At 42.0% G+C, this 12,548-nt stretch overlaps 1 protein-coding gene across 1 annotated transcript in view; it reads left to right on the plus strand.

The window, feature by feature from the left end:
* Positions 1-4,246, plus strand: part of LOC310942843 (prospero homeobox protein 1-like) — a gene marked incomplete at both ends in the record, with an annotated part of 34,997 nt that extends 30,751 nt beyond the window's left edge. The window contains one exon of the mRNA XM_083908286.1: positions 4,061-4,246. Coding sequence (XP_083764412.1) covers positions 4,061-4,246 — 186 coding nt within the window. The remainder of the gene's footprint in view (positions 1-4,060) is intronic.
* Between the last annotated feature and the right edge of the window lie 8,302 nt (positions 4,247-12,548).

The following is a 12,548-nucleotide window of genomic DNA, read 5'->3' on the forward strand; positions in this document are numbered from 1 at the left end:
CGCCAGAAATGTTTCTGCGGGCCGCCATTGGCCCCCGGGGCCGCACTTTGAGAACCAGTGATCTACGACATAAGATATCACAGGATCACTCATTCACAAACAACACACGAAACAAAGGCTTTCGTCACATTTCAAAGCCCAGAATATGTGCTTTCACTTTAATATCCGCCAATTTATAATTTAAAAAGAGTCAAGGAGTCTTGAAATACTTAAGAGAACGGCGTCCTTGAAAGACACTGAAAAGACCGTGTTTGTCTTAAATAATAAAAAAATAAAAAATAAAGAGAGAGATGAGAGCAGATTTGAACAACCAAAGGTATGAAAGGATGTAATCCTGCAGGGAGAGGACGTCTCAAAGGCACATTCATCTTCAAGATCAAGCTCAGGTTTCAACTTTTATTTTTCCCAGCGGGCCGTTTTCACAGCAGCTATTAAAAAACAGCAGCTTGACTTTGGGGCTTTCTTTATTTTCTGGCAGAGGTAAAACAATGCGATTTTTAGACCCTTTTTTTTTTTTTTTAATTTGCCGAAACGTGTTGGCGCTAACTCATTAAAAACGCGGGTATTATTTCTGTACCTCTGTTTATCATCATCATCCCAGCCTCTAATAATACCATTGCATTCAGAAGTTAATTGGTGAAATCTCAAATGTGGCAGCCTCGATAAAAAGAAGACGGAGTGGATTTACACTCCAATAAACAAGAAGACATTTTTACAGATGATTTGTTCCACTTAACAGTTGACCAATATTGTTTTTCTATGGCTGATATGATGATACATTACCTTTTTGTGCCCATATTTTCTTCTGTTTATTTGATACAGTTCAGTAACAGATGACACAAAAAAAGCTCAAATGTCCACTTCTATATATAAATAACAAGCAATGTACGTTGAAGTAACAGTTCACTTCCTGTTTGAAATATCGTGTTTTCTGTCTCCACCAGGGGGTGCTGCTTTCAAAATTGATTTTTTTTATATTGGCGTCTTTAGGGCGAGACTTTAATCAATCATAGCAAGTTTGGTTCCGATCGGATCTTCTATCACAAAGTTATGACAGTTTTGTGGGGGGGGTTTTTTTACGCAAATATCCGACTTTGCATCGTAGTAGTGACAACACTATTTCGTGATACATCGTGATATCGGACGCAAGCGATCCACCGTGTGTTTTACGTTATTTGACTGTTTTTTGAGTTGGATACAGTAATCCCTGTAAAAGTTGGGTACACAATTGTAAAGTAACTTGTAAAAGGTGTTGTTTTTCCGTCGCCACCAGATGGCGCCGTTTTCACATTTGAGTGTTTTCACTTAGATGTGTTCAGCAATGGACTATAAGTACAATCATAGCAAGTTTGGTTAAGATCGGACCTTCCATCGCGAAGTTTGCAAAGCTGTAGGAGAAAATGGGATTATGTCAGTCCGACTGTTAAAAGTCTGACTTTAGTCAGACTAAGACAATAATTCAGTTTTCGTAATGTCATGTAAGTTGCAACAAGTTACTATGAATTGCATTATCCAGGTATGCTAGTCCGACTAGGAGTCTAGATCGATCTTAGTCGGACTAGCATACCTGGATAATGCAATTCATAGTCCGATTACTCATGGTTGTATACGCTTAGGCGTGAGTAGGAGACTTCAAAAACTGATTCAATACCCGCTAGCTTACAGGGTTAGATACAACGCCCCACCTAAGGAGGCGGAGTCAAACCCGCCTCCTTTCTCGTCCGCAAACGATTGTTTAGCTTAGTCGGACTATGGCCTTAGCTGGATTAAACTGTGCGTGTAAACATACTAAATGTTGTAACTTGTGAGTAAAATCCAAAAAGTTCCCACTGGGGAAGTTTAAACTTAGATTTGAGAATTTGCGCACACGAGTGTGTGTGTGTGTGTGTGTGTGTGTGTGTGTGTGTGTGTGTGTACAGTCGCGTCTAAACCAAGACAGTGACAGAGGGCCTTATTGAAATAACTATGGTCTCGAGGGGCCAGCTAAAATGAGACGGAGAGGGTAGGTGAGGGGAGACAGAGTATACGAGAGTCCAGGGAAACATTTAGGGAGAGTGTGTGTGTGTACGTACGTACGTACGTACGTGTGTGTGTGTGTGTGTGTGTGTGTGTGAGGTGATTCATGCGCTGTGGTGGCGGCGGCTAACCTTGGCGCGTCCTGCCACGCGTGACGGGGTTACACCCAGACAGCACTATACTGTCCTCTGCATGGGGGGGGGGGAGGTGGGGGGTACAGGAGCATGTACTCGTCTGGAGGAGGCAACCTTGTGTGTGTGTGTATGTGTGTGTATGTAAAAAAAATAAAAATAGACAAAGAAGAACAAATAAAGAGTTGTTGGTGATGGGAGTGGAGGAGGGAGATTGTTTAGTGTCTTTGTATGATCTTGCCCCCGGGAGAAAAAAGTGTGTGTGCGTGTGTGTGCGCGCCAGTGTTTTGCAGTCAAACACTGAATCCGTGCGCACGTAAACACACACACAGAGCTTGTGACGACAGTATATTTACGCCTGCATGAGGAAGAGAGCACAATTGGATCCCTGCGGTCGCTAATTCGCTCTTGTTTAAACACACACACACACACACACGTGCACAACTGTTCACCTGCCGTATTTGAGGACTTAAGTGTGTGTGTGTGTGTGTGTGTGTCATGATGTGAGAGCGTGTGCCCACACACATACACACACACAGACACACACAGGTGGAGGCTGTTGAGAAAGAAAGAGGAAGTACATTTAGGGGGAAGTTGAGGGCTGAGGAACAACTTTGTACAGGAATAGAAGTATAGGGACACCTGAGATACACACACACACACACACACAGGTTTGTGCAGCATTCAAAGTGAGGACCCTCATACACATAATGAGTTAAAGGGATAGTTCGGAATTTTGGACATAAGACCTTTTTTCAAACTCAGCCGGTGTGATGGAGACGTCTGGAGACGTTTTCAAGAAATTTCATTCAGTTCTTCTAGTTGCCGAGTTCGCTGATGCTATGGCTAGCGCAAGTCAATGATACAAGTTAGCATGGCATTAAAAACACTCATACCGACTCCACAGTGCACCCGAGGCAAATCGATTGTAACGGCAGACTATCGATGTACATATCTGTGTTGGTAGAATGTTTGAAATAAAACCAACCTTGCAATTTGAAGGATTTATGTCTCAGCAGCAGCAGCAGCGCGTCATACTTCCGGCAGCGGCGGACTGATTCCGCTGCCTGAAGTATAGTGCTGAGAAAGTAGTCCCTCAAAAATTCATGCGATGCGATGTTAGTTTTGTTTCAAATATTATTCTATCAACACAGATATGTACATCGATAGTCTGCCGTTACAATCGATTTGCCTCGGGTGCACTGTGGAGTCTTTGTGGAGTGTTTCTAATGCCATGCTAGCTGGTACCATTGACTTGCGCTAGCCGGTACCATTGACTTGCGCTAGCCATAGCACCAGCGAACTCGGCAACTAGAAGAACTGAATGAAATTTCTTGAAAACGTCTCCAGACGTCTCCATCACACCGGCTGAGTTGGAAAATTGGTCCAAAATTCCGAACTATCCCTTTAACCTGATTATAACCCCTAAAATCAGGTCGTAAACCCCCAAAACGGCAATTTAAAGACATGAAGACCAGCCAAAATGTCCTCACAAAGCAACCAATACAAGAAACACACACTTATTTTCACTTTATAACGTGAGTTAAGGCGATTCATTCACGTTTTAAACACCAAAACTTTGTGTACGTGGGTTAAACTTCATAGCTATAGTTTGAGGAAGTTACTTTTAAATCCAAGTATTGAATTCAGGCGTTTCAATCAGGCTTTGGGCTCTTTACCTCCAATTAAGGACAATCTTAACGCTTCATCGTACCGAGACATTTTATTTGGACAATGCTTTGTGGAAAGTCCTTTTTCTATTCCGACACGATTGTGCGAGACTCGGTGCACAAAGCAAATGTACTATAAAGAAAACGGTTTGATGAGTTTTGGTGCTAGAAGAACTCGGGACATCTGAACCTCACCGACGCTCTACAGAAAGATTAATGCGCGATTCCCTTTGTCTCCGCCAGGTCCCCGATCGATTCCTGGAGGTGGTCCAGGTGACTCTGCGCGAGTTCTTCAACGCCATCGTGGCGGGCAAGGACGCCGACCCGTCCTGGAAGAAGGCCATCTACAAGGTGATCTGCAAGCTGGACAGCGACGTGCCCGACGTCTTCAAGTCGCCCAACTGTCTACAGGAGCTGCTCCACGACTGACCGGGGCGAGGGCGGTAGACGCGGCGGCGAGCGTGAGACTCCGCGTCATCGCGGCGGAGGTTTTTACTTCTCGTTCAAAACAAAACAAACAAACCCAGCCTCAAGATGTTTTATAGAGAAAGAGTATTTTGCGGAGAGGACTCACGAGTCGGATCCTGCTGAGACTTTTACAGATTTAAAAAAAAAAAAGCAGAAAACGGTGAACTTACAGAGAAGAAAAAAACGATGTGGAAACCTCGTCCTCTCCTCCTCCTCCTCCTCCTCCTCCCTTCTTTCTTTCTTTCTCCTCCAGCAGCTCATCCGGGATCAGGAGTGAACTGAAAATAAAGATGATGATAATATATAAATAAATCTTTTTATCGTGGCTGTTTTTAAGTTTCATGAACATTTTCGAGAAGAGAAAAAAAAAAAGGTGATGTTTCTGTAATTTTTCTTTTTTTTTTCCCCTTCCTCCTCCTCCTCCTCCTCCCTTTGTATATGCTTACACCTCCTCACAGGTACACACACACACACACACACACAGGAAAGCACAGTAGCAAAACCTTTCAAATCTTGTCGTTTATTCCCTCCTCCCCACCTTCTTTTTACTTCTTCACTGTACTGAGACTTCATTACTGGGTGTTTGTCTTGACTGTGACTCTCCCTGACGCTCGCCCTCCGCGGCTGCCCCCCGCGGCTGCCCTCCGCGGCTGCCCTGCCCTCCGCCACCTCTTTTTTGCAGACACTCGAGAGCATCGACGACAAATTGTGTTACATTTAAAATCGACTCCGTAAACTGTATCGGCAAATAGAATAATAAAGATACCAGGTACAGTCGCGAATACGTGATTAAATCAGCACGAACCGGGTAAACGACATAACTTCACTGTATTCATGTGTATGTTTATGAAAACAAAAACACTTTTAGGAAGCTCTTAAATATTGTTTCACTATATTTTCTTTTATTCTGTGGTAGGAAAAACATAAATCAGTACTTAATGTTGGGAAAAAACCACGTAAAAATGACGAAAAAACGTTAACAGTGATATTATAGCAGCATTTAGGTCATTGTTTTTGTGTTAGTTTACGCTATTATTGTGCGTGTGTGTTGCGTTTCACACTTAAACTCCATTGAAGTCACTTTTATTTTGAAATTTCACTCGGTTTATCCTTCATTGCAGCCGTCGCCGACTCTTAAATGACGACAAACGCCCAAAAAAAACACAATTTAATGACTGAATAGTGAGATACAGTCGCGACTCCTTTTGCAAAAAACTCTTTTAGGAAGCACTTAAGTATTGTTTCACTAAATTTTCTTTTATTTTGTGGTAGGAAAAACGGGGAAACGAAAAACATTGTGTTTTCAACCAGTAATAGCACTTTTGTCATAGTTTGTGTGTTAGTTTACGCCATTATTGTGCGTGTGTTGTGTTTCACACTTAAACTCCATTGAAGTCACTTTTATTTTGAAATTTCACTCGGTTTATCCTTCATTGCAGCTGATGACAAACACCAAAAAAAACACAATTTTATTGACTGAATAGTGGAATTTAAATAAATTTTAACCCCCTTTGACATTTTATTTTGTGTCAGCAAATAAAAATAAAGATACCAGGTATAGTTGCGACTCTTTTAGGAAGCACTTAAATATTGTTTCACTGAATTTTCTTTTATTTTGTGATAGAAAAAACATAAATAAGGACTTAATGTGGGAAAAAACGATGTAAAAAATCACTAAAAACATTCTGTTCACTCAGCACTCGCACTGTTGTCATTGTTTGTGTGCTATATTATTGTGCGTGTGTGTTGTGTTTCACTCTTAAACTCCATTGAAGTCACTTTTATTTTGAAATTTCACTCGACTATCCTCCATTGCAGCTTTTACCGACTCTTAAATGACGAAAAACGCCAAAAAACCACACGATTAAATGACCGAATAGTGAAATTTAAAACGTTTTATTTTAAAAAATTCCCTTTGACGTTTTGTTTTTTTGAGGGTCAGCCGCCGCGGGGCGAGTCACGTGTGAAGTGTTTAAGGTTTTAACAGCAGAAAAAAAGAAAAAAACTCAAAAAATAAATAAAGACATAGAAGAAAATGCTGATATTTGTAGCTTGTATAGATGTAATATTACTCCTGATCACTTTTATTATTTATAATTGAAATAACTATTCCTATTAATGTTATGACGACGATGATGATGATGATGATGATTAATGCTTGCTACAGACTTGACCAGTGATTTACTCATTGTTAATCATCGAACACTGCAACATAAAAATAAATTATTCTTTGAAAAAAATTGTGAGTGTGTGATTGTACTTTTTTTTTTGCACTTTTTTGAACCTGTTTCCAAAGGTAAGATCCCGAGGATATGATTACCGTTAGCATAGGGCTAAAACAATACAAACACTGTGCAACCTCATTGGGCACAACGTAAATGTTTTCATTTTTGATTAGCATTAGCGTAGCGTAGCTAGCTGTTGTGACTGTCAGCCAGTCTAATGAGGTTGCACAGCGTTTGTATTGTTAGCCTTTACATTCGTATTATGTTAGCCTTTACGTTCATGTTCACCACAGAACATGGTGTTATATTGAAACGACAAGGTGTCCATTCACCAATACGCGAGCACAAATTTATTTTGCATTAGCATGCTACTACTTTGCTGCTAACTTAGCAAACCTGTTTCCAAAGGTAAGCTAGCGAGTCTACGATTAGCATTAGCGTAGGGCTAACATAATACAAACACTGTGCAACCTCATTTGGCACAACGCAAATGTTTTCATTTTCGATTAGCATTAGCGTCGCTAGCTGTTAGGACTGTCAGCCACGCCAGTCTAATGAGTTTGCACAACGTTTGTATTACGTTAGCCTTTACGTTCATGTTCACCGCAGAACATGGTGCTATACTGAAACGACGAAGTCGGTGTCCATTCACCAATACGCGAGCACATATTTATTTCGCATTAGCGTGCTACTACTTTGCGGCCAACTTAGCAAACCTGTTTCCAAAGGTAAGCTTGCGAGTCTACGATTAGCATTAGCGTGGGGCTAACATAATACAAACACTGTGCAACCTCATTGGGCACAACGCAAATGTTTTCATTTTTGATTAGCATTAGCATAGATAGCTGTTGTGACTGTCAGCCAGTCTAATGAGGTTGCACAGTGTTTGTATTTTGTTAGCCTTTACGTTAATGTTCACCGCAGAACATGGTGCTATACTGAAACGACGAAGTCGGTGTCCATTCACCAATACGCGAGCACATATTTATTTCGCATTAGCATGCTACTATTTTGTGGCTAACGTGCCGAACTTGGCTAACACAATACAAACACTGTGCAAACTCATTGGGCACAACGCAAATGTTTTCCGTTTTCGATTAGCATTAGCGTAGCTAGCTGTCGTGACTGTCAGCCACGCCAGTCTGACGAGGTTGCAGGTTGAGCGTTTGTATTATTTGAGCCTTTACGTTCCTTATCGTGCATCACCATAACTGAAACATCTCTTCTTCAGCTCCCTCTATAGGAATACATACTTCCTACGGGCAAAAAAAGGGGTGAGCAGGGCGTTGACCATTTGCATGCGTCTGCCCACACACACACACACACCAAATCACCATCAACCCTAAAGCAGTAACTAGGCAACATGATGGCCACTTTAACTCTGTCCGTCCTCCACCTCCCCCCCTCCTCCCCTCCCCTCCCTCTCGCTCTCTGTCTTCTGTAAAGGAGGACATGTGATCCCTTGTTGTTGTTGCTGATGAATTGAAAAGAGGAGCGCTGTGTGATTATTGTCAGCACAAAAACCTCAAAAAGCTGCTGACGCCTAGATTAGCCAGTACAAAGACACACACACACACACACACAGGTACACACACACACACACACAGAAGCAGGGACAAGGCCTCGTCTGCCCTTGTTGACCGAACATCCTCCTCCGTTCGTCCTCTCTCATCTCCTCCCTCCTTTCCTTTTATTCCACCTAGCCTCCTTCCCTCTCTCCTCTCACACCACTTACCGTCGCCGTAACACACACACACACACACACACACTCGCCGTGCCCTCTGTGTGTGTGTGTGTGTGTGTGTTGGCGCCAAACACTAACTGGCATCGCACAAAGCCAACCACCATCACCAGCATGGGATAAATTGCCAGCACTCAATGTCCCTCTTCTTCTTTTTTACTCCCCCCTCAACCTCACCCTCATCACCCTCTCTAAAACAAAGGTGTATATTAAAACACAAATTCCAACAATGATGCAACAGCATTTGCATGTCATAGTAAAGTCAAATTGAGCATAAAAAACCCTATATCTGCTTTTTGTCGTGTTATATTCTGCAACTAAAGATTATTTTCGTAATCGATGAATCGCTTGGTCCATAAAAATGTCTTTGTTTTTGTCCACAAACCATGTGTTGTGATGTGGAGCAAAGAAACGAAGAGAACATTCACATTTAAGAAGTTAAAACAATCACAAATCTTGTTTGAATCATGAAAAAAAGTAGTTCAAAATCAAAACAGTAAACAGACAGAAACACCTCGACCGACACCAAATTCAAGGACTTTCCAGGATCGATATCCTCCTCGAATTCAAGGACAGAATTTGCCGACACAGCTTAAGACGTTGTAAGAGCTCCGTCCTTGGGATGTTGGGTCAAAGTCAGTCTTTGTACATTTGTCTTTGGATCAGAGTCGGAGATCTTTGGAAATTTGCATTTCCCAGATGTCCTGACAGTAGGTGGCGTCGTAAACAAAAAAGTGGCGACAGTCACCTCGATATCAACTGAATTCTTTCTTGCACAAAATTCAAGCACTTTCAAGGACCAGTGGCAGATTTTTGGAGAACATACTTGAAATAAAAAGTATATAAGCTGTGAAAATACACCGTCGCAGTCCGTCGTCAGTCGTTTGTCTGACTTTTAGCAACATAACTCGAAAAGTCACAGGCGGATTTGGATGAAATTTTCAGGAAATGTCCGCAATGAGACCAGGAATAAGTGATTAAATTCTGGCAGGGCATATTTTGTAGGCACTGATCTGCCTTGGCAGAGGTCTGCACTCTCCGAGTGCTTTTCTCGTTCTTAAATGCATCTCAACTGCAGATCGTTATTTTGCTTCTGCCATTTTTGAGAGCTGTACTAGGGCTTTTTAAGGTTCATGATAATTGCTCTGAGCAAGTGTCCTGTGCTCATTGACCACCACCAAGGAGGTATATGTTGTCACCGGAATTTGTTTGTCTGTTCGTGTCTGTTCGTTAGCAATATAACTGGAAAAGTCACAGACAGATTTGGATGAAATTGTCAGGAAATGTTCGCAATGGGACCAGGAACAAGTGAGTCAATTTTGGGCGTGATCCATAGAGGGGTGGGGGGGGGTGGCGGGCTGACCTGCCTTGGCGGAGGTCTGCGCTCTCCGAGTGCTTTTCTAGGTTTTAAATGCATCTCCCATTTTTGAGAGCTGAACCGAGGCTTTTTAGGTGTCCTGAGCTCATTGACGATGTTTTCTAAAACTAATTAACCACTCACATCTGCTTCATACTTAAGATTTATAATATCTTTTAAAAACTCTCTTAAAAACGACCACATTTACATTCCAAGAGTGAAAAGAGGAGGCAAAAACACAACGTGAATTCCCTCCAATTATAAGTTTGGATAATAAAGACCTCAAATATTTAAACGGCGTCCAGGACAATAAGCGACCGTGCAAGTTGCTTCATCTTGTTGCAAAAAAAACTGTACAACTGCACAACTAAAACCCACACAGATGGACATAATAAAGAGACACAATAAAAAAATAAATAAAACCTGTTGCACATTTCAGCTGTAAGAGCAGAAATCACACACACACACACACACAGACGGGCTGAGATGAGCTGTGTCTTGCGCATTAGATTTAAGCTGCCAAAGCTTTTCATTAGAACAGGAGGGGCTGAACAGGAGGTGGGGTCACTGTGCTCTGCTCTATATGATCACACACACACACACACACACACGTACGTACGCACACACACACGCACAGAAGCGCCGTCTGCCTGTGAAAGCACATCTGAGCAGCGCAACAATAAAACAGCTGTGTTTGTGTTGCCTTCTGATTGTTTCGCTCTCAATCACGGCGTCATATGCGCAAACACACTTTACACGGACACAAACACACATTTTTTTTTCTCCCCCCCCCCCACCCCCCTTCCCCGTCCGCAGAGATGTCCCGACAGCGATGCTTCTTGGGTAATCGTCGGCGTTATTATGGAGCAGGGAGGGAGAGTTTATTATGGAGAAAATCTCTCCTCAACACAATTCTAATAGCTTTAAGTGTCTTCTGTGTTCACTGCTGCTGCAGCGAGCTGTGTCATGTGTGTGTGTGTGTGTGTGTGTGTGTGTGTGTGTGTGTGTGTGTGTGTGTGTGTGTGTCAAACAGTGACATTTCTCTCGTCTTTGTCCACATCCACTGCCATATTGCTAGACGGACGCGATGGCCTGTGATGAAGCAGAAGCATGAGTTTATTTCCGCAAGCCGTAAAATTATAATTTTAGTAATGACAGCAATTAAAAACTGGGAAAAGGGAAGAAAAAAAAAGCCAGACTTTCACTGTCGTAAAAAGTCGTCAGTTCATTGCTTTGCAAAAATAAACTCCTGCGAGAGACGAGCAACATTAGGCTGAACTTTTGGTAAAACTCATTTCGAGAGGGGGGGAGAGAAACACTCACATTAAGATTTCCCTGAAATAAAAGACTGATTGAATTGGACAGAGACTCGCTGCGACGCTCACCGTTTGCTTGTTGAACAGACTTTAATCAGCCGTCGCTGCATGTTCCCTTACATTGATTCTTTAAGATGGCACCCAGGTGAATGAAGCTAATTGTTGTTTAGAACAGCTGCCCCAGCGGCGCTTTCACCTCCTCCTCCTCCTCCTCCTCCTCCTAACACGCTCCACATGTCTTTGTTTCTCCATCAGGTCATGCCTCCGTTTCACTCAATTCAACGTTGTTATCCGTGCCCTCATCTCTCCTTAGTCTATATGTCATCAGAAATTAATGAAATATCATAAATTGAAATACTGGCTTCACTAATAACAACTGTGCAGCTATGTTATATTAAAAAAAAATAGACTTTATTCAAACTCTGCTTATGCTGTGGCCAATAACACGGCTACTAGCACTTCCACAAAAAGGCTGCGTAACGGGTGAAAATCAGCTAAACGAGATCAGGCAGTGGGTGATAGCGAAAACTGTTGTCATAAAAACACATTTTTAAGACGTGAAATATAGAATAAATCACTCTGATCGAGCCAAAATGACTTTTATTTTGAAAGTTGGTATCAGTCACGTTGTTTTCCATGACTTCAGAGAACCTCCTCAAGTGGGCGGAGTCTTCACAGCACATCGTTTTATTAAACAAACTAGCGACGGGTCAGAGCAGTCGTTTTCGGTGTAACTGAATCATTAGAATCAGTTCATTGAAAAGATTTGCTCACTGAACTGAAACACGAATGAACGAGTCGTGATTCGGCTAACGATAGATCGTCGGCTTACGTCAGTGCTATCGCAATTTTTTGTCATGCCTTTAGACATTTCCTTCGCTAAATTGTTGGAGATTAACGCTTTAACATTTACAGGGATTTTTAAGTCTTTTAAGACTTTGCTTCAACACACAAGACACTAGCAGTTAGCACTAAAAAGCCCTGGTACAGGTCTCAAAAATGGCAGAAGCAAAATAACGATCTGCAATTGAGATGCATTTAAATACAAACAGCTGACAAAGGAGAGAAAGTCGATGACGGATTGTGGCGCTTTTAAAGAAAAGCTAATCATCCACGCAGGATCTTTGCGTCAACACAAAAGACATTTGCTCAGAGCAGTTAGCGGGAAGCCAAAAAGCCCCAGTACACCTCTCAAAAATGGCAGAAGCAAAATAACGACCTGCAATTGAGATACATTTAAACACAAACAGTTGGACTGCAACGGTGTACACATATTTAAGACTTTACTTGAGACTATTTAAGACTTTCTAGGTTCCCGCAGTTAATGTGAACCTAAAAAGCCCCGGTACAGCTCTCAAAAATGGGAGAAGCAAAATAACGACGGGCAGGTTTAACAGATTTAAACAAAAACGGCTGAAAAATTGGAGGAAGTTGACGACGGACTGCGACGGCGTACATATACTTTCACTTTGTTGGTGAATATTTAAAGTTTTTTTGCCACTTTGTCGTCTCGAAAATGTACCGAATTTCTGTCCGCCTACTGATTTGAAACGAACTCCTCATCTATGACTAATTTGCCGCAAAAAAAAAATGAAACAACAAAAGCTTTTTCCCACTGAGTGAA

Source organism: Microchirus variegatus, assembly GCF_963457635.1.
Source record: "Microchirus variegatus genome assembly, chromosome: 22".
Lineage (NCBI taxonomy): Eukaryota > Metazoa > Chordata > Actinopteri > Pleuronectiformes > Soleidae > Microchirus > Microchirus variegatus.